Source organism: Epinephelus fuscoguttatus, linkage group LG12, assembly GCF_011397635.1.
Source record: "Epinephelus fuscoguttatus linkage group LG12, E.fuscoguttatus.final_Chr_v1".
In the NCBI taxonomy this organism is placed as follows: domain Eukaryota; kingdom Metazoa; phylum Chordata; class Actinopteri; order Perciformes; family Serranidae; genus Epinephelus; species Epinephelus fuscoguttatus.
Window position 1 is genome coordinate 21,831,306 of NC_064763.1, and position 23,482 is coordinate 21,854,787.

At 42.5% G+C, this 23,482-nt stretch overlaps 1 protein-coding gene across 1 annotated transcript in view; it reads right to left on the reverse strand.

The window, feature by feature from the left end:
* LOC125898283 (LHFPL tetraspan subfamily member 7 protein) overlaps positions 1-23,482 on the reverse strand; it is a 163,043-nt gene that overhangs the window by 96,048 nt on the left and 43,513 nt on the right. Inside the window, exon 2 of the mRNA XM_049592049.1 lies at positions 17,500-17,638. Within this exon, the coding sequence (XP_049448006.1) occupies positions 17,500-17,638 (139 nt within the window). The remainder of the gene's footprint in view (positions 1-17,499; positions 17,639-23,482) is intronic.

Consider the following 23,482-nt stretch of genomic DNA (forward strand, 5'->3'; position numbering starts at 1 on the left):
CACAGCTGGAAACGTTAATGCTGTAAAACAGGCTGGTCTGTGAGCTGAAATCATCCTCTACAGGCACAGGAATTCACAATGGGTCGCTCACCTACCTACAATCCTCATATGCAGCATTTTTAATTCACTTAGCAGGGCTAACACATTCATTTACCCCATGCAAATGAGAAACTCATAAACACAAGAAAAGTAATAGCAATTGAGCTGCATTGCCTAATCAATCATGGTGTGTGTGTGACAGGCGCCGGTGCTCTCAACCCTTCATATTGCCTACAAAAAATTAATTCCCAACAACACAGATGGCACAAACAAAAACAACAACAACGCGGCACAAGCTCTCACTCATCACGGCGCACTCAAGAGAAGCCTCTGAGCAGAGGATCAATCAGCGCATGAGAGGGAAGAAGATAAAACGACATAAGAGAAATGAAACTGAAAGGGAAGCATGTATAAACACGCACACACATTCATCCAAGTGTGTGCATGTATGTGTGTGTGTGTGTGTGTGTTTGTGTGTGTGTGTGTGTGTGTGTGTGTTTACGGCTGAGGGCCCAGTGTGGAGGAATAAAGCAGCTGCAATCCAGCAGCCACAGACACAACAATGACTCATCCTGGCTGTTGTTCATATCAAACAGGCACTAGTGGGAATTCCTGGGAGACATACACACACATATGCACGCAAACACACACACACTCACACACACACATGGGTTGTGTTACTGTGACCATCAGTGAGCCAGTGTGGGAGCGTGACTGTAACCAGCGACCTTCCAGATGTACTTGGATTCAGTAAAAACGCCTCAAACATCCAGAACTCACACTTGAGTGTTAGCAAATGTGCTTCATGTTCCTCGTTGCAGAAACGGGAGTTAGCATGACACACACCAAACAATTATGTCCCCTTTTGCCATCAGACAATTAAGTGCAGACATGAGAGTGTTTCCACTTTGGTGGATCCAAGTAAACTTCAGATATTGTTTTGTAAAACTTATTTAAGGCACAAAGAAGGAAGAGCTTTCCACCAACATGTGTGAGTGGGCTGAAGGCAATTGTTTGGCAAAAACAGCACACCCAACCCTGTCTCCTAGTTCTTTTCATAACTGTGTTGCGGCTTTCAGATTATGAAACACTACTTTTATGCACCTGTAGGCTTCGCAAGGAGGTGGCTGGGGTGGATGACAGGGGTTCAAAGTATAGGACCTTGACACCAGAATCCCGGATTTGTCTCAAGGTAACGTAACGTAAATGCACTTTGGTTAATGCTAGGAAAGATTGGGATTTCGGTGAAATGTTAATAAAAAAAGGTTCTAAAGAAATAATGTTGTAGATAATCGAAGTGAACACTGTATAGCAAGATTGCCTGTTTTGACAAAAAACAACTGAAATACTATTTCAGTGAACATTTTGCTGATAAGTTCAGTATCAACATTTTTGCAACTTGCCAGCTACGTTAATTGGCTACATTTCCTTATTATGTAAATCACAAACATAATTTGCTTGACATTACATTTCCCTCAAAACATATTTGCTGTTTTAATCACTCATTAATTTATTAATTATCTGCAACAGCTTATCCTGGTGCAGGGTTGCGGAGAAGGTTGGAGCCTCTAGCAGCTGACAATGGGTAAGAGGCGGGGTACACCTTTGACAGATCGCCAGACTATCACTGGGCTGACATATACAGACAGACAGCCATTCATGCTACAGTCAATTTAGAGCCACCAATTAACCTTGTCATGTATCAACAAATTTTTTTTCACCGGCATCTAATCATTTATGAAGGACATAGTTGCACTCTCATTGTGTTTATCATGACACTACTGCTGCAGGAGTGTGAGCTCTGCACCTTAGACACTGAGAGTCCGCCTGCACCACGCACACACAGTGACCGGGCTAAGTGTTAGCATCACAAGGCTAACGCTACCTAACAGGTTTAACAACAGAGTCAAGCTGTTCCGGCATTGGTGCGAGTTTGTTGGGACTTTTAATTGGCTCAGCTTCAGATGTTAGCCGCTGCTGCTGTGTTAGCTTGTGCTAACCATAGGTCTCATATACAGGGGTTAAAGCAAGAAAAACATTTGTGCCTGAAATGTAGAGCACGGAAGATTTGTGTGCCTGAAATCTGAAATCTTTTCCGGAGCAGGGGGCTTGGTGTCGTGGTCACAAAATGAAGAAATAGAAATGTATGTATTGCAAAGGAACATGTTTATTATCAAAACGAACAAAAAGATTATAGCTTTAGTAGTTACTTTTCAGATTAAACTTTTATAGCTTAATAAGTTTATAAATAAAGATTAAACTTTCAGTGGTTACCAGACTTTTTGACTTATAGCTCCTACATCTCTTTTTTCTACCTCTCTTTTATTTTTAGAAGCTAAATCATTTAGGCTGATTGCAAAATTGTATCGCGCTTGATGTGAATTAAACAGGCAGTTACATCAAAATTTCGCCTCTGGGCAAGCATGTCATCATTGAAATGGATCATATAATGTGGTGGTGACTTTAAAACTTCAGCATAGAGGATTTTTATTGCAACTTTCGTTTCTGTCTGGTTTCTGTTACCTTACCTTCAAAATTACCACTGTCTTACCGGAGCCTCTCCTGCGCTGTCTGAGCTCTGTGTCTCAATGTGACATGATGTGAAGGCATGCACAGGCATCAGTGTTGATTGGCTATCACTTGTGCCGTGTAACCAATCAGAGGGGGCTGTAGGCTGTAAGCCCAGTGCAGTGGGGACTGCAGGCAGGGAGCGAGACGGCTGTATCAGAGCCAAAGGAGCAAGTTTTAAAATATATTTATTGGTTATCGATGAAAAAACATCTGATGCCGATTATGATAAACAGTAGGTTGTGTTTACTCGCACACTGTGCGCCTAAATCATTTTCCCGGTTGGCAATATATTTTTAGGGGCCAATGCGAGTGAAATGGTCGCACTGCAGAGCACTTCTGCCCGTGCCGGACAGAAACTTCGCCACGCCGGAAATCCGGCGCTATGCCGGAGAACTTTAACCCCTGCACATAGGTGTCAGTCTCTGCCTCTGGGTTACTATGTTGCTGAGAGGTGCTGTAGTTGTCTCCCAGGAACAACATCATGGCATTGCCTTGGCAGCACTGTATGACTCCAGTCCTGGCAGCAGCCGACTCTGCTGCTCTGCCCTGTATTATTGACATCCCTATATTTGCGATTTGAAAACTCCAGGATGGAGTTCTGAGCAGATCAGTGGACACTGAGCTCTTAGCATACCTAAAGCCAAAGAAAAATTTGCAAGATGGTCTTTAGAACCATTAAAGAAGTCAGGGTTTTGCTGACAACTGTGATGTGAGGGGAACCAAAAGCTTCATTCTCTGGTAGTGCGTACCTGGCATAAAGCCAAGGAGGAAGACATGCAGAGCAAACTAAAGTAAGTGGAGATTAAAAGTCTTATTGCAGAGAAACACCAGAACATCAATAGACAATGGATTTCCTTAATTTCCCGGTCTCAATGGTTTACAATCGTTGTACAAAGATATTACCGAATTACATATTGATGTTTTAAACTGCACCGACTTAAAGTCAAAAGGATTCCCATAAACAGCAGTTCCTGCAGTAAACTAAGAAAACAGCCCTTAAGTGCAGGTTCTGGCTTCCACCTCATCATCTCTGCTGTAAGTTGCGAAATGAAAAAAAGCAAAGAGGCCTTCAGAGGTGGAGAGCTCATGTAATATGCATAGCCACTGGTTCTTTTGAGTGTGTTTGTGTGTGAGTGTGTTTGCCGGGGCTTTCATGCCAGGATGACGGAGGAGCGGGAAAAGAAAGGGGACAAGAGAGGAATAAGAAACAGCAGAACATGTTTTTGGACCCTGCGACGGTTCTTCTCCGTCTGACAGAAGTGAAAGGACTGAGTCCGTCCACCAGAACAAATACGGAAGAGTAGAAAAAAATAAAATAAAGTGCTGCAATTCCCCCACCTCTGCTTTCAAACTGCCTCCGTTCATCTTCCTCCTCTCCTCTGTCAACATGTCATTTGTTGCTTGCTACCGTGACACAACTCGTAAGGCGTAACCGCATGCCAGGATAGTTTCAGTGTGTGTGTGTGTGTGTGTGTGTGTGTGTGTGTGTGTGTGTGTGTGTGAGTGCAGAAGCAGAGATAATCAAAGGGTTTCCAGCACATACAGAAGATAAGGAAACTAAATTAATATGTAATATCGGAGGAAGAATTTCTTAAACATACTGGTATTCTTGTCTCTTCACAATTGATGAGGAAGAAAATATCAAAGCACAGGCAGCCTTTGAAAAGGCAGCATTAAAGATAGATTACAAAAACTGTTGATCTCAGACGGCTGCCTCCACACAAAGTCTATAATAGAGCTCTCCAGTAAGTGAAAAGAAAAGAGATGAATTGGACAGGATGAAAGTTCAGTCTTAATTACAGTCCGACTATAATTGACTGCTGGACCAATTACTGTGAGATTTTTTTGGGGGGGAGGGGTGATGTATCAGTGAACGAACAGAGCCGAGCCCAGCCGTGCTCGTAATTACTGTAGACATCAGATTTGACCAATGAGCGCGCTTCAGCATACATAAATACACAAGCACACACAGGCTTTGATTCATAAGTAGACATTAGGCCTTGTTTATCCATTTGCAATGATGAGAAATGCTGTAATACAGCAGCAAAACGTATTAATGAATGAATCAAACATGTCGCATGTTTGTAAACGCTTTCCCAAGTTTGCAGATGAAGTGGCCGTGTAGTGTTTCTCCAGTAAATATTAATGATTTCTGTGTAAATCTGCTCCTGCTCTGTTTAATTAATGAGATTTGTCAAGCTGGAGTACAAACCCAAGGAAAATGTTCAGATTGCTGCCTGTACATGTGTGTGTGTGTGTGTGTGTGTGTGTGTGTGTGTGTGTGTGTGTGTGTGTGTGAGATGTGACCAATCACATTACTGTCAACATCGAGCGCAAAATGCAGCTGTGATTATAGAAAATGTGACACATGCATACACACACAAACACTCTGACACGACTGACAAGACGCGCATCTATGATTAATGCCTATTGTTGGCGCGCTGTGAGTCACAGGTGACGAGGTTACAATGTCAGCATCTAAAGTGGGTCACACTCTGTCAGCACACACAAACAAAGACAGACGTGCAGAGCCCAGTCACCAGAAGAAAATGTTGGCACTGTGTATTTCTGCAAACCACAAATACGCTACATTTGCACGTTTCACACGTATTATATCAAGCGTTTCTAAACTGATGTAGTATAGGAGCCGACTTTGTCACCAGGAGGTGGAAGGGATGGTGGATGGCGTGTCTTCTGGGTGAGACTCTGCCAAGCTGCAGACCAAGAAACAACAAAGCCAGTTGCGTTTTAGCAACTCATCGCTGTTTTTAGAGTTGTTCAAGTACCAGTACCTGGAACCCTCCAGTACTGCCTAAAGTGCTGGGTTAGGTAACGGCGAATATGCAAGACTATACACCGATCCAATGCCAGGTACTTTATTAATAAAAATTTAACCTGCCAAGGTCATAGATATTGTATACAACCAAGCAATGACTTCAGGGGTCAAAAAATGAAACCAACACAGAAGTGCCAACATCTGCAGGTCGTTGAACGGACTCTTGAGGCTGTCTCCAGAAGCCAATCAATCCCCACAGACCCCCATGTTAAAATGCCCAACTTTAAAAAGTAAACATGTTTACAGCCCAGCTTCTCAGTCAGATACACCCCTCGCCTCTCCTCAGCACCAGCCTATCGCCCAAATATGGTTACTTCTGGCCCCAAAAGGCCAAGATGCTGACGGCCAAAAAGACAAACTGGAAGCTTCAAAAAGAGGAGTCCACACACCAGGTTGTGACGTCAATTTATACTATTTTTAGAATACTTTCGCAGCCCTGTGCTCTAAAAATTTTAAGTAGCCTCGGCTTCCACGCTGTTGTAGCTTTCCAACTAGCGCTACGGTTCGTATCTCTTGAAACTTTGTAATCCAACACTAGCTGTCTTATGTGATTACTTATCCATTTATCCATGTTGAAAGGAGTTTCTGTTAGTTATGACCTAAATTACACTGAGAGCGAGATGTATCCCATGACGCAATGGGTCAAGTCTGTCGACAGATCAGAGCATGCGTTGCTGCGTGGGCAACAGCACTGATCCCAGAGGCCATGAGCAATAAAATAACATGAAATTCACTCCACCGTAGTGTCAGTAGATCTGCGCTGTTTAGAGAGCAACTTAAATAATAGACAGTAGAATATTGTGAGTATAAAAAATAATGTATAGGTCATCCTGTGCACTTGGATAGTAAGGTGCCCCCAGGACATAGGCTACTGAGCAATCCATGGATATCTGAACAATATCTGTTATGTAAAAGATGTAGGCTAATAGTTGCTTCATTTTTACACATTTGATTTGGCTTCTTGACATGGAAATGGGTTAATACGATTTAAGTTTTATTTATTTATTTCAACGCAACGGCATCAAAACAAAAGTGCTGGGATAGTGCCACAAAAACTGGATATTTTAAGCCAAGACATGATCTTTTCCCAACCATAACCCACCATTTTTTTGCCTACACCTAACCCCACCTTATGTCAAAGATTAAAGAAATGTAAAACATATCTGAGGCCAACATTTTTTCCATTGATTGAGTTGGACACACAGCACAGAGCAGCACTTTATGTGAGGGAGCTAAATCAACTTTTCAGTCTCATTTCTTTGGTAGATTGGTGAGATTCTGTGGTGAACGAGTTTTCCCTGCAAAAAATGTACTTTCGAGGCGTGTGAAAGGCCCGGAGCCCGCCGACTCATGATGAAACAGAATGAAATATCAGTGATCGACAGAAAACAAGCAAAAAGAGTTTCGGGGTTGTGATTGTGATAAAGACGTGCTTATAGGGAATACTCTCTGCCAGTTAAGAGAAAAGGATGAAAGCAAAAATTGGATGGAAGATGGAGGAGTGACAGGTCAGATAAAGGAGCATGGATTTACTCTGCGCTCGTGCTCCCTCAGACACACGGCATATTAAATGAGAGGGAAGCAGCCTGGAGGGCGGAGCAGACAGCTTCTGACCAGAAATGAAAGACTCCAAAAACATCGGCCGGCGAGGAATCCTTAAGCTATGGTGCCTGACCTGAAGTTGCTCCCATCACACAGAAATGTGGAAAACTGGACAGGAACGGCTACATTTTGTGCCTGGAGGCAGCTGGAAGGAGTTCAAAGATGGCAGAGATAATCAAACAATGCTTCAGTGATGTTTGCTCTCTAAGAAAAAGTTCTCTTGCTCAGTCTGAGACTTTCTGCAGGAGAGCACTTCGGAATACTAATGGTGACATGAATGATGGTCCAATCATCTCTCCTCACGCATGATGAAAAGAAAAACTCACTAAGTGTGGTCTAATTGTTGGAGGGACACATTTTGCTAATAGAGTCTGCCGCTCTAATCCAGCCTGATATGGAAAATGCATTCATCTGTATCAGAGAGGTGATTGACAGCTGGCACAGGTACCATATGGGCTCCGGCAGCAACAGCAGCACTGAAATAACACAGCAGGTGCTTTGATCAAAGCAACTTCCTATTTTCATCACCATACTTCGGAGGACATCTGCATAGCAGCTTTGCCCAAGGGAACGCTGACACAGCAGGCCGGGCTTCCTCAGCATCAGCACAATGGAACTGGATGTAAGAGTGTGTGTGAGGGAACGCACCGGAGTTACACACTGCCTTTCCTTTCCCAGGCAGCCAGGGTCGAGGTAAAAAAAAAAAAAAAAAAAATTAAAAAAAGAGAAACACCGAAGGACTCTCTGTGATGGAGATGCAGATAAGAAGGCCCAGTTTCAGAGGGCTGCACAGAGGGAAGCTTCAAAGGGAAATGTTCACCGGGCGCAGCCGGGGTTGGATGGAGTTTAGCTGTAAATTAGAAACCCTTTTCAGCTAAAAGTTGGTCCACTGAGCGAATGATAATATTCCTCCACAGAGTTGTTCCCATTCATTTCGCTGAGACAGCACAATTCGTTCATTCATTGCCAAGAGCAGCAGAAATGTCACGGTTTTGATTTAAATACCGTCCAGTGAATGAAACTGTGATATCTGCAGATATCAGAGGAATAATCTAGTTGTTATTGTACAACAAGAGGCTGGTCTCCCAAGTGCCCATGAGCAATTCCACCTGCCTCTCCGCACACTCAAAACTTAGCAAATACTGATCTAAATCAATGCATGCCAACATGGGAGTCGGAACTCCCAAAATAAATTTGAAGGGTCACATGATAATTAATGAGATGGTAAAAAGGGAGGGGGGGAATATTTAAGGGTTTGAAAATATCTCTTGACCTCTGCTAAGACTTAAAGCCCTCGCACGCCATGTCTGTATTTTTCGTATGCCTTTTCTCTTTTTACTCCGTCACCTGATTATTATGCACAGTAACCTTACTCACTCGGTCTGATGCATTTCACTGGTCTATGTGTTGCAAACATTTGCAATACAAGACAAAATGTAAAGACACATTTGCTCTCTTCACCACAGGAGGTACCTCCCTGACCACTGCCGCTTTCTGCCAGCGTCTTGCATTTGGCACCGGGGTTACCTTGGTTATGCAGTGATACCGCGCAACTATTAAATTTCTTTGTGCTGTAAGCAACCTCATTGCTCTTGTGAATTTCAGCATCTTGTCATGAAAGATTTCCAAAGGAATGTTGATTTCATATACTTCCACTTCTGTCCGTGCTGGCCCTCCGTCCACTCCTGCCCTTCTCCTCTCTCTTGTCAAGGATGTATGTCTCTTGCAGGTTACGCCACATTTCCTCCACTGCCTCTTGGTCAAATAACTCTCTAAAGGCTTTTGAGGGTTGTGAAAAAGGCAGAAATTCAAACATAGCTACATAAAACTGAAAGTGGTACATTCAGCTCATCTTACTAATGCTATACTGGCAAAGTTATACTCGAATGTTACGCCAGTATGCCCTCGATGTAGAGGCCAGCCAATGCATGTGTTTCAGTTATGTCCAAACCTCTCCATCTTTTGGAGAACTATTTCTAAAGTTTTAAGTGAGATGTCTGAAACCCAACTGAACCCCAACCCAGTCTGCACACTTTCTGGTCCAACTTTGAAGGATTCCCGTGTTATCTTACCAAATAAAGCCCACAAGGTTATAGCTTTCATTACTCTTCTGGCAAGAAGTTTGATCCTTCTGAATTGGAATCAATGCGCTCCCCCATCCTTTTCTCATTGGGTCAGAGATTTATGTCTTAAAGTTAGAAAAAATCAAATACACACTCAAAGTTTCCTCTCAAAACTTTATTAAGATATGGAGTCCTTTTTTGGACTTTTTTGATTCAGTACAGGAATCCCTTGATAAGGAATAAGGTGGCAGCTATAAATGTTGTGCGGCAGCAGAGATCAACCATCAATGGTTATCTGAATGTTGGGTGGGTAAGGTGGTAGGGCTGGAATCAGGGATTCTGGTTTCAAGTTGTCAATATATGATGAACAGTGTTTCTTAATAGTCACGGTAGGAATGGTTGAATTTATGTTAAATAAACATGTTTTGTATCTTTTTTGTGGGATAAAATCATTGAAAATCAATAAAACACATTTACACAAAAAAGGCAGAAATTCAAACCTAAAAACTAATAAAATACTAATAACTAATGAAATTTCCTTTTAAATGTGTGTCAATTCCAGACAAAAGTATAGAGTTAGTGTGTAAAGGCCTCAGGGGTCTACAGCCATGCCAGGGGCTCTGTGAGGCTGTACTGTGCTTGAGCTAAATGCTAACACATGCACAATCACAATGCCAAAATGCTGATGTCACGCAGGTATAATGTTAACTATGTTCACCATCTTATTCTACTCCAAGTATGCTTACATTTACACCCTTAGGGAGACATGAATGCACAATCTATGCACCAATTTTCATTGCAACCCATCCAATAGTTCAGTGTGAGCCAAAGACTCAAGACTGACATTGCCATCCTTAGAGCCACACTGCACTGCTAATAATTATTTACATTAAACGCTCTTTTCTTTTCTAACAGAAATACCTTCAATGAGTTTGCTTCACTTCAGAGGCTCCCAAGCAAAGAAAAAGCCTGTAAATGATTTCAAATACGAAAACCAGTGGCATCAATTGATGTTAGCTAAAAATATATGTTGACATCTACATCTATTCAAAGGTCAAATATATACCAGGCTTTGTACATCAACAAGGCAAACTAAAGTTAGCTATTACCTCAGGACTTCACCTCTATGAGGTGAAACCACAGAAATATGTCTTCAGTTAACATGTTTGCTTTCAGCTTGGGAAACGATTGATTTCTTTACTCGATGCATGATGTCTTGAGGTGAAGGACTTCAATAGGATCTTGATATTTTGGGAAATTTTTGATGCAGCTGCACATGAAATATTTCTTAAATTTAAGGGTCCCTTGTTATCACCCTTGAGACAAATTGAGTTTACGTGCTTGTCATTTTTTGAAAAACCGTCACCAAACAGTGACGACAAATTCAGCAGTCAAAGTAAAGCCAGATTTCACATGTGCAGCTGAGTGCCACTTCTCTCCTGTTATCTCTCCATGCAAGGATGAGAAACCACAGCAACACAAAAATATCCGACTGTACAGGTAAGAAAAAACCCTGTGGTTCATATTTCTTTCAAGAGCAGAAAAACACAGCTTCTGGCGTATCGCTTTCAACTCCTCAACCCAAGTAACTCCCAAAGAGCCACTTTCACACAAAAACATTTCTTTTTTGAACTGGAATCGACTCACTTGCAGTCACATCAACAACAAAAAGAGAAAACAACAGCCAATCATTGCAGCACATAACATCTCCTGCACATTTTTATGTAAGCACATCATGTACATTATCTCCATATGTTAATATGGCTATAACCCTGCAGGAAAACAGCTGAGATTAAGCTTGTGTGTACAGCGAGTGCTTGTACACTCAGCCGAGTGTGACATGTCTTCAGCCCTGAGCAGATAACTGCTCTGGGAGAATCTGCCTGAGCATTGTACCACGACGAAACCCCAACGTGGCGTTCAGGTGCTCCTGTCAGCGGAGGAATCTGAATAAAATGAAATAACCGAGGAGATGAGTGAGAGTGAAGGGTGAAGTCACTGTCACTGCGACTCAGAATAATAAAATGTTAACTTCATGTGTCATTAAGGAACATTAAACCAGTTATATCTGCATTTATTTCTTTACCCTGTAAAGTGAGTTACTCCGTATGTGTCCCTGTCCGTTCACTCTCCCCACACACACGTACCACACTGTGCCCGACCAAAGAGCCGTCCAATCCAATGGATCCTAACCACTAAGAAGAACAGGCTGATGAAATATGCATGACAGGAGGAGAAAAAGCTCCCCGCCTCAGCACACAGAAATGTTCAGCCTCCCTCTCTCTCTGAGCATAAAACATTGATGGTGGCAAAGCTCGCCGGCGCAGCAGCTCAGCCACTGGATGGAGTGCTGAGCTGAACCAGTGGAGGGTTAGCAAGTTCACATCTAATTCTGGACTTCACCCACAGGACCACAGGGCTGAGAAAGGAAAGAGCCAGGCAGCTTTACCTCGAAAAAAGGTTTTTCCTAGTTCAAACCAGTCCTCGGCTGTGTGTGTGTGTGTGTGTGTGTGTGTGTGTGTGTGTGCGAGTGTAAGTGCGCCGTCAGACATGACAGAATTGTAGATATGTAAGGTCATGTGCTTCTATACTTCTGAGAGAACGTACAATCACTCCTGGGCTGTGCCTCCTACGTTCTCGCTGTGTAATAGTAGCAGTGATGCAGCAGATGTTGGTGTAAATGAAAACAGCAGCATCGGTTTTGGAGGTGGGCTGTATGTGACCACAGTTACAGGGGAATGATTCAGCCTCTAGTTGATGCTGTCTCACACAATCCTTGTTTGAATTATGTGCATGTATTGTTAGAACAGGGTCTGCAGATGTGAGGGACGTCGACGAAAAAGTACTTGAAACCACCACATTTGGAGAAGGTGGCGTCACCTGCACCCTGAATTAAGGCTAAATTAGGGCTGTTGCAATGACCACAGTTTTGCAATACTGCACAGTTGACCACAGGAGATGGTAACCTGCTGCCACAACTGCTATGTTCATGTTTTTGTGTCACTTTTGCTCAGCTGTCCAATTACAGTGGAAGGAGGGCGAGACAAATACCACAAAGACCAACCGTCACATTGCTGGACATCAACAACGGAGGAGAAATTATGCTGAATTCAAGTGGAACTCATGAGCTCCATGGGCAGCCGTGAACATGAACTTGTGAACCTAATCTGTGCAGTTTTAAGAATTTTTAACCACTCAATTGAACTTTTTGTGGAAAAAAAGTGTTGCAGTTGTATCCTACCAAATATAATGTAGCACATGCTTATCTACTGTCTAATGCCACATAGTGCAACAGATTTAAGATGTGAAATTTGAACTCCTATGGTTAATCAAATGTAAAAAAAAAAATCTTCATTCCTTTTTATCTTTTTACAACAAGGTTTCCTACACGTTCAGTTTTTTTTTGGCAGCCTGCCTTGAATAAAACTTCTGCTGCCAAGTTTTGATTTTAAAGTTTTTGAACTGGACCATTAATTAGGAGCGCCGTTGGTACTGTTCAGTTATTCATTTACCCACACTCTCGCGGAGCAGAGCACACTCTGGTCACAGATGGAGCAGCAAAACACCAGGCACAGTGAAAGGGAAACTTAACCGTTCATTGTGCTGGGTCTAAGGTTTGCTTTCAATCAGAAACAGTTGCTCCTGTCATCCATCAGTTTTCCATCCAGTAAGTTGAAACTCAATGAACTGCCGAGGAGAAAATAAAGGACACATGTAGAGTTCTGCCTGCGCTGCATTTAGGGACATGCAAAAACCTTCAAATTTTGAGAGGGAGCACAGACTGATACACAAAAAACCCCCAAAACAACAAGTTAGCAACCCCCCCAGTCAGATTCAAACTCTGTTAGAAACACTGCCGATATACAGATGACAGAAGTGCAGATTTGTTTTGCATTTATATCTGAAAATTTCGCTTTCTTCAATCCTTCCAGCTTACAAATGCATATAAACTTACTATCCCCAAAAAATGAACAAACAACAAAAAAACAAAAGAAACCAAACACTCTACGCATCAAATAAACTCCGCCCCTCCCTTCCTATCTGATATTTCACTGGTTAACACTTTTAATTTACTGCAAATGAAACAAGATCCTCTCACAACACAGCTTCAAAGTGTCTTGATCATAACCTTTACTCTTTATATATCAAACATATGCCAAACCACGAAAGAAGTTATGATCAGTAAACTGTCCTCACTTTGTGCTTTGTATTTTTTGTCTTCATAATGATTTTCAGGCATCATAAGTGGGGTAACACATCATCTCTCTCTCACTCACACACACACACACACACACACACACATACACACATGCACACACACAAACTGACATCTCCTTTGCCTGTCAAAGACACTGTAGAAAACATGGGGATCAAAACAGGCGTCTATCTGCAAAGGGAAAGTTGACAATCGTCTCGTCAGCAGTTCATTTCTCCCAATCTGCTCAAAAACACACACCTTCAAACACAACGCTGATAATATGCACACCACAAAGAAAACCATTGTTCTTAATCTACTTGTTTCAGTTTATCAGCCCTCTTTGGTAACACTCACAAACACGCACACACTTGCAGTGCTGGGAAAACAAACAGTCTTCTGATCTGCCCTCCTCGGGGCTTTGTGGTTCTCTCTGTGAAACCTCCGTCTATCTAGACAAGAGTCGACCTGGAAACGGAACAAAGGCCCGGTTCCTTGCGTCGCATTGTTGTTTAGCAAAGTCTGTTGCTATGAAAGACACACACACAGCTCTATTCCACACAACGGGATTACACACAGAGATACGCACACACATCCACAAGAGGCTCTTGCTTTGCCACAGACTCCTTCTCATCCTCCCAAAGCAGCATTGATCTGATGCTGGAGTCAGACACAGAAGTATTAGAGCCTGGCTGTAAGCAATAAGCTCCACTTTAAACACACCATTAACCATGCCCTGTGAAAGTTCCAGTTCTGTCAGTAAACATTTAACCTGCTGAAATGAATTCAGCCTCTAATTACAGTTAGTTAAATGGCACATGCAGGGATTTAAATTAACTACTCAATATTCTAAAGGATAGAGGCTATGTGATTGCTGCTAAAGCTAAACAAATGAGAGAGGGGAAAAATAAGGTTTGTAGATCAGCAAACGTGAAGAACAGACTTCAGAGTTAGTCAACAGAAGTGCTTGAAGAGCGAAAGAAAAGGCAGAAAATGGCAGGAATGTAGAGAAAGAGACGAGGTTGAGACCTACGATGAAGCTGGACCATGTTTGGTCAAATTGAGGCCAAATTGTTACATCTGCAATTTTCTGTAGTGATCCTATTCGTGCGCTCCACCACCACTCTCCTTCCTGCAGCCTCCACTCCTCTGATGCCAACCTCCTGACACCACCACTCAGGACCAAGCACCAGAGCTGGGGCGACAGACTCTTCACCATAGCTGCCCCCTCCCTCTGGAACTCTCTCCCCAAACACATTCGAGACTGCACTGACCTCTCCCGATCCTGAAGTGTCTAAGTACCGTGAAAGGACTCTATAAATAAAATGTATTATAAATATTATTATTATTATTATCATCATCATTGTACCTATGGGCCCTGACACATCAAGCCGACAGTCAGCTGTTGGTTAACATCGGACCATTTCTCGCCCTAGTTTTTGCTGCGTGTCCCGTACGATTGGCACTTGGTTCCCCTTGTCGGTCCTCGTCAGCCCTTGATGGCTGTTTTTTGTCCGATTCAACATGCTGAATCAGTGGCGGAGCCCCTTGGTGAGTAAAATCAGTCCGATGGGTACTTCAGCTCAGTGCATTTGAAGAGAAACAGAAGTGAGGAAAGTAAACAACTGGAAAGTCAGGAGGGTACATGCCGTTGAGCTCTTTAGCAGAAGCTGTTCGTAATGGTTGGTGTTATATTCCGCTAGTGCACGATAAATATCTTTTGTTCTTTCAACATCTGGTTGTGTAGCTAATGTGATAACTTGATAACTAATGTCTTGAGTCCTTAATGTTCGTCTTCCGATTTTCCCTTTCTGAATGACGAATACAGACTACCGCCACCTGCTGGTATGGAGAGTTATTTCTTCTCAAGCAGGTGCAGAATGTATGCGCTAGTTTGCTGTTGGTTGTAGTCTTTGTGGTGTGTTCACTTGCAATTTTTTGGCCAAGGCACAGGCGACATGAGGCGATGCAACAGTCGGCTTCTGTTGCCACTAGTTCTTTGATGTTGGTTTGATGTGTCTGGGCCTTAAAGTACACTGAGGTAGCCTTTCACATGACCTGGTTAAGCTATGTTTGAGACTGAGAATACGACCAAAATACAGTACACTGAATATCTTTTTAAACAATTAGATTTTGCTGGCAAAATAGTGCTTACACAAATATAAATATATAAATATAAACTTGCTTTTTTTAATTTGCTTTTACCAGTATTTGTGGCAGCCATGTCTCAGATGAATTGTAATAAATTAATCTTATGTTCTACAGATGTCTGTTTGAACTTTTGTGTTTGATAAAGTGGTGAAAAAGAATTACACACACTGTCTTTTTTCTGGGGCTGATGAGTGAGCCATCTGGCTTCCTTTTCATCCCTTTTGAAAGTTGCACAAACCGGTTGGGCAATCGCAAGAAAATGGCAGCAGATAAAAACAAAGTTTATGTGCTGAAGAGCAAGCGAGCATTTAAGGCCCAGAAATATTTGACGCTTATGGTCAACTTAGAAGCAAAATATGTTTACTACAATTGAGTAACCTTGAATGGAACAGAGTGACTTGAACAAAGTGACAAGAACAGAGTGATTTAAAAACAAGCATTGTGTGACACTGTGGCAGGAATAAGTTGGCAAGAGAAGAAAATAAATAAAACTTTAACATTGAACCCTGGAAATTAAATAATAATAGGGTTTTTTTTTATGTCATCTCCTCTCACGCACTTTTACAAGACACTTTTATAAGACAGCCTATCCTGTTTTTATAAATTTTTCTCAATATTTTACTTCTATTTTAGAGTTATTTTACTTCTCCTAATTCTAAACTAACATAAACTAATATGTTCTAAAGATGTCTCAACTTTTGTATTCGATAAAGCGGGAAAAAGTTGATCAACTATGAAACAACAACAGGGGAAAAGAGACTTATAATAACCTCACTGGCTTTCCATGTTACATACGATCGATCGCGGAACATGCAGTTTTCTTTAGAGATTTCTTTTTTGCTGTGGTGCCAAAGACATTCCCAGCAGAAACACTGTGGAGCCTGTTCATTTTGAAGGCACAATGGCTGATGGGGAAACACCAACACTCTGCTGGCCAGTGGTGTAACTTAATCACTCGTTCAGCAACTCAGTGACACAGTGACAGACTTTTGCATTCATAAAGCTGGGGTGTCATTTCTAAACATTGTGTACGTACAAAACGAGGCCTGAAAGAGGTGCACGCCACTTCCCAAGCAAAAGTTGGGATTGATAAAAACAGAGTTGATGCTGACAAACATTTTGGAGACAGGAAACTGGTGACACAGATGGTGAGGTGGAAGCCTGGTTGTTGAATTTGTTGAATATTTTTTTGGCACACACCATTTTTGGCTTTTGTCCGTACGTACATTTTTAGTATGCATCCTACACATTGTTTTATAAATGAGACCCCTGCTCTCGCATTGCTGCTGTCCAGCCAAAAACACATCTAGTTTCAGTGCAACACGTCTAAGAAAATATGTTGCTGTAAGTAAAGCACACAGGAGCACATCCTCACGTATAACAACAGCAAAACATTTGTACCAACTGCCATTTAAATGGCCCGATGCACAAGGCAAGAGTGTGAAGGCCGGCACTGAGCAGTGACATGAGCCGTGCTGCATTATGGGATTTTAAAGCCCAAGCGCTGACAAGACGTCGCTTTGTTTACGAGACTACTTCTCTGTTTGAGTGAAAGTGGCAGCCTGATAAGTCACATGTAACCCTGAACCAATGACCTGTGTTAAGGAGGCATAATTGTCTTTTTACAGCAGGCTCTAAATCTATCCTCGCCTTCCCTTTCGCTGCTTTCACCCCTACGAGTGCTATGCAGACTCTGGTTGCCTAGCAGCAGCTGTCCTCGGGTTGCTTCTTTTGTTGTTGTTTTTTTGTTTGTTTTGTTTTGTTTTATTGATTGATCGGCAACAAAGTCAGATGCTTTTTTTGTACAACTCTAGTAATAGACAGCGCTATCAGTGCTTGTTGCAGAGTGGCTCTAATGGTAAAGGATGCAGGATGTCTTTCACTTGAAAGGCACAGGGAGCGTACAAGATACGGAAATTATGAATTTAACACAGACACAGGACTTTGCAAGTTCAAAAAATTGAATGTTTTTTAGCTATTTGCAAGAAGGATGCCCTCTTTCTTTGTATCTAGTGTGAGTATGTGTGTGCATCTGTACCGACCTGCAGCCATCTGCATGTATCCAGCCAAGGTGCAGATCCTCCTCTCACATCCTCCGCTGGGCAGGAAGATGGTGATGATGGCCAACAGGGAGCTGACAGCCAGCAGAGCACAGCCTCCCGAACACAGCACCGCACTGGTCTGAGGAACACAAACACGAAACAGTTCCATTTTAGCTCCATTTTATTGACAGAAAGTAGACCCAACACCACACTTGGAGATTTTCACAGCGGGGAGCAAACTCCTCTTCTGTGGAAAGTTGCTTGTTCCGTCACGTAACCACAAACAAACATGTTTACCTTCCTGTCAAACAGTTATGATTCATTGTATACATTTGAAAACACCTCCCAAAGCCAAAAAGTCCGTGTTTTGGTCAGGTCACGTTGTGCAATCTCACAGTCAATCCTCCAAACAGGTTAATGGCTCTCTCAGCTGGAAAACAGCACTACAGCCAAACAACAAGCCACTGTCCCTATTCATTACATCTTTGCTTAATCACACAGACATGATGTGAGCAAGAGGAGCAAAACACAGGCAGGAACCACTGCTACACACACAAAAACCTCGGCGTAGCCTGCAAGTCTGAAAAGTGAAGCCAATGCAGAAGTGTCTTAAACCTGCATTCTTTAAACGGCCAGCAGGGGGCGACTCCACTAGTTGCAAAAATAAGTAACATTGTATAAAAGTCTATGAGAAAATGACCCTACTTCTCACTTGATTTATTACCTCATTTTCCTAATGAGTTTATGGTCTCAGTTGCCACTTTCAAGTCTTCTTCAATACAGCCTGATGTTTTGTAAATTATGATCCATTTAGAGTAAAATATACCGTAAGGCAGAGTAAGCTTTGGAGCATGAAGTCCCTACCACTGCAACCTGTCAATCAGGGCAGAGACATAGCAATGTGTATTTATGCCACTGTGAACTTGCTTTTGTCTTAAGGCACAGACACACCAAACCCACATCAATGAACTAGTGGCGACAAAGGCCGACTGTTGCACTAGGCCCGTTTCCACTGAAGAAGTTCCTGGTACTATTTGAGGGGCAGGAACTACAACAGGAATGTCCTCTCGCTCGGCCCCCTCAACCGCCATGTCTCCACTGAGAGAGCAGAGTAGGAGGAAGATTCCTGTAAAGTTACTGGGCTCTTTATGTGACGTAATCGTTGCGCGACCATTATGACCGGGGTGTAGGGACGCCGTTAGCCGTTAGCGGTGTCTGTAATAACTCCGGTCACGGTCCGTGAAAAAAATATTTTTTCCAGCGAATGTCTTAGTTACAACATGATTGAGCTAACTGGAGTAGTTTCATGTCGTATCCGACAGCGGGAGGCTTTTAAGAGATGACGTCCTGATGTTAGCTTTGCTGCTGCTGTTAGCTGTCCCTGTCAGCTGATGCTTTCTAGACATCGTGATTTCCCAAAACTGAATAAATACCACACATAGCAACACAAAACTGCTTTGCTAGCTCAATCATGTTGTAACTAAGATATCCACTGGAACAAATATTTTTTTCACGGACCATTTATTGAGTTATTACAGACACCGCTAACAGCTAACGGGTAGCCCAGCTACTCTACGATAACCATGTTATTAATTACAAAACGTCACATCCCGCCTTGAGTATATCCAATCAGCACCAAGTAATCCCCAAGCCCCAGCCAGGAGTTTCTCGGGGCCGTTCTGAGTACCTACCCCGAGGCAGGGACTTGTTTAGCTCCTGTAAAAGTTCTGGAACTCTGTCCTTCGGGGGTGGTTCCAGCGGTGGAGACATGCACCAACGGCCCTGGCCCCGTAAAATTACCCCGAAGTTCCTGCGGTGGAAACGGGCCTATTGCCTCACATTGTCTGTGTCTTGGCCAAAAAGTTGCGCTTGAACACACCGCAAAGACTACAGCCAATGGCCAACTAACACATCAATCTGCACCTTCATGAGAGGAAATAACTCTCCATACCAGCAGGTGGCAGTAGTCTGTATTTGTCATTCAAAAAGGGAAACCAAAAGACCAACAGGATAGATATAAGACGCTAGTTAGCCAATTAGCATCAGATCCCAATTCAACATGCTGAATCAACCAAGAAACAGCAAACAAGGGCCAACTGGTGCCAAGAGTGCAGGGCACACCACAAAAAGTACAGCAACAGATGCTCACTGATGGCGCGATATTGACCTCTCAAGGCCTTTGCACACAGAGTCTGAAATTGCCGCACATCTAAAAATAAAAACGACTTCATGTTGTGTCATTGACGTTTGCACACTGAGTCCAAAACTTTCGTCTGTCATTAAAATTTTCAGAACAGGTTTGACTTACTACGTTTTCCGCATCCGTCAGAAGCTTTTAGAGACGAACAATCGGCACATCGGAATCAGTGTGCAGGGTTTCTGTGCTGTTTGAATAACGGATTTAAAAAACGCAGCTGAAAAAAACTCATAGCGCAAAGACCTTCAGTCAGACACACCCTCTCATTGAAATATGGTCACTTCTGGCTCCACATAACCCAAGATGGCAACGACCAAAATTCCAAACTTAAGACCTCAAAATGTTAGTCCACAAACCGATGGGTTACATCAGCTTCTTTTACAGTCTGTGATTCATTCACAACTTTTCTGATGAGCTAAATTCCTATAAGTAGCCATTGATTTTATCCTCCATTGGTGTAGAACTTGTTTGTACAATATCCTGTTAGTGTTTCACCAGCTTTTCACTCTGATCAATGTGCTAGCTGTCTTCCTTACAAAGAGACTCCTGTGCATTCCTGGACTAGTGGCAGCTAACTTTAAAGCCCTCCAGCATCTTAGCCCTGAGGGAGTGTGTGCATGTGTGAGTGCAGTGCTGCATTTCCCACAGCCTGTGTGTCTCTGTGGTGCTGTTTGATCTGCATAACCTCTTAAGCTGACTCTCCAGCTTCAATGAAGCTGCCACACACCATCCTTCTTGACACATTTTAAAACGTCTCTGTCTTGGACAAGTGCAACACGCTAACGCAGCTGGAAAACAGCACCACATTAATGATTAGCATGCAGACAGGGGCGAGAAACGTCTAACATGCAGGAGGGAATTACAGCCCTAAAACACGTGTCATTATGCATGTCCCTGATGTGACTGACGTGAATGGAGGAAGGATGAAAGCAGAGTGATTTCCATGCCTGACAGAAGATTTAATTAGCTTGTTCTGGGTGTTTGGCAGAAAGGCAGAGTGGGGAGCAGAGAAATACTGAAGTGTTATGATGTTGGTGGCAATGAGGATGATTGTTCTTTTGACCTTTATCTGTCAATGTGTTTTTGAACGTGTGTGTTCTTCTTCAAGAGCGCCCCACATGCACAAACAGTGCCTTTACACACAGTCACATCTGGGTTACAGATCAGGCGGAGGGCACCTTGACCGTAGCGATTAAGCAAAGGAAGAGCATGTGCAGAATAAGAACAAACTCCTTTGGTAAAGTGACTTCATTGCAAATCATTTTGGGAAAGATTAGAGGTTTAATTTGATTAAATTTATGATTCAAATATCATCATTATTCAGCACAGAGATCATTTCTCAGTCCTCTAGCAGCTACAGCGTGTAATGACAATTTTTGCCTTTGAGATGGTGCTATCACAAAGGAAGCTTCAATATCAGCTAGCAGACAGCAAAGCAGATATTCATGGTCCCCACGGGATAAATCCTGCTGATTTTGGTGATCAGATCAAAACTTTTATTATACTTTTTGACCAAAAACATGCAAAACTAATAACAAATCCTTCAGACTCAGCTGCACTTTGTGTTTTATACTAAATAGCAAATGTTGGCTAAACTGAGCATACGGTACAGTTCAGTTCAGTACACTTTTTGTGTAAAGTTGTGGATGGTACCAGTGGAACCGTTCCGTACCGTCCCCATTTTTGGTCACCCCTCTGTTGGGGTACCTAGCACACAGATCTGGTACTAAAAGTTGGAGCCAAAATCACTGCAGTCTATTGATTGGTCAGTAGAGGACAGTCACTCTGCTCAGGGCTGAGCTGTGTCTGGTTTTGGCTTTAACTATAAAATAAAGGATGTTTTGCTGCCTCTTGCCCCAGCCGGGGACGGAGAAAAAATTACTTCCCCCCACAATCCACTGGCCCGACTGCCGCCGACTTTTAAGATGGAACATTAACTTGCAGTGTTACTCAGTGCATGACATGAAGATGTGAATCCATCAGAACACCTTAAATATTCCATATGACAACTTTGACCATTACTTTAGGTTTTATATGACATACACTTTTAGTAATGAGTGGATCTTCAAGTGTTTATATATATTAATTTCGACCTGATATGTGAACTGTATATATTCTAATTCTCTGGAGCATTGTTCCTGTTCCAACATTAAACCCCTGAGCTTGCCTGAGAAGGACTAAATGCACAAACCTGCTATTCTTATATATCCCATGGAGAGAGACTCTCACTGCAGCCTGTTCTATTTCGTTCTGAAAATGACGGCGTGCAGCCTCGTTCTGTGGATGACAGACGAGGTGCAGACTCATAAAGGAGGAATACAGTGAGTGACAACAACCCCGCCCACATTTACGGGCACTGTTTGTGGTGGAAACGCTAGGGTCTAGGTACCATGTCTGAAGAGTTACTTTTGGTTCCAAAGGTACCATACCAAAAGTGTTTGGTGGAAACGGGGCTTTAGATGCTACATGATAAACTTTCATAGTGAGTACAGGAATTAAAATCTGCAAACTTGGGTTTCCCGTATCCATATTCCTTATAGACGGTTTGCACTCTATTTACCCAAATTTGTCATTCTGTTTGTAAGGCCCTCTGAAGTGTTTGATTCCGAGCTGTAGGAAACAAAATCCATTAGAGTTGAAATGAAGGGAAGGGAAGGAGAAAAAGAAGCAGCTCATGAAGTGAAAATGATAAATATACAGATAAAGTTGATGTTGATGAGAATTATCAAGTATCAGCACACAGAATAAAAGTATGACTGGTGCGGTGATATCAGTTTCTCCACCTAACGTGAAAAATGCGGTTTTCAGTCAGACCCACTGACACAGCTGAATGTGCATGAAAGTTCAGTCCCTGTTGATATTCCACAGTGGCGTACGGTAGTCAGTGCCAGATTTTGCGTCAAAACAGCTTTTTGGACTTTTTGGGCTTCAGAATTATGAGCTGTCTGAACAATGGCATTGCACACGAGTAGCTTAGCTCGCTAGCTAACTGGCGAATAGTAGCAACCACATTGGTTTGGAACAGTCAAGCACAATTAAATATCTCCGCCCATTAGAGCTGCAACAATTAATTGATTCATTGTTAAATATTTAATCAAACTACTCTGCTTCCATTCCAGCTTCTTAAATATGAATATTTTCTGTTTTTTTTTTCTTCCTCTGTGACAGTAAATGGAATATCCTTGGATTGTGGACAAAACAAGACAATTAAGGACGTCATCTTGTATTCTGGGAAACGCTAATCAATATTTTTCACCATTTGCAAACATTTTTTGGACCAAAACGAATCGATTAATTGAAAAAATAATCAGGAGATTAATCAACTGGAATGCGACCGCAGTTGCTTTACATCTGTGTTTGATGTAGTCTCTATGCCTGACTACCTGATGACCTGGCCAACTGGATCACAATCCGACCTCAGTACTGTGTTATTTACACCTGTGCTTTCATTTGATCAAGCACCATCTGATTGCAAAATGCATTTCAGTGCAAGGTGTAAAGGCGGTTTATTGTTAATACAGCCGCCTGCTTTCATATATCATAGCAGGGGACATAATAAGTAAAGGAGAAAGCAAGTTGCCGGTAAGAGCTCTTATCTCTGGTACTCCTGCCACAGCTACTTGTTTTTCTTCTTTTGAACCTGGCAACTACAAGAGGACAGAGGAGACACAGCGACACACTACAGAAAAGTCATTAACTTCAGTGGTCTTTGTTCTTCTCAGTCTCTTGCTGAAATGATATTCATGTATGCAGAGGAATGCCTCCTTCCTCTCAGCTGCTTGATCT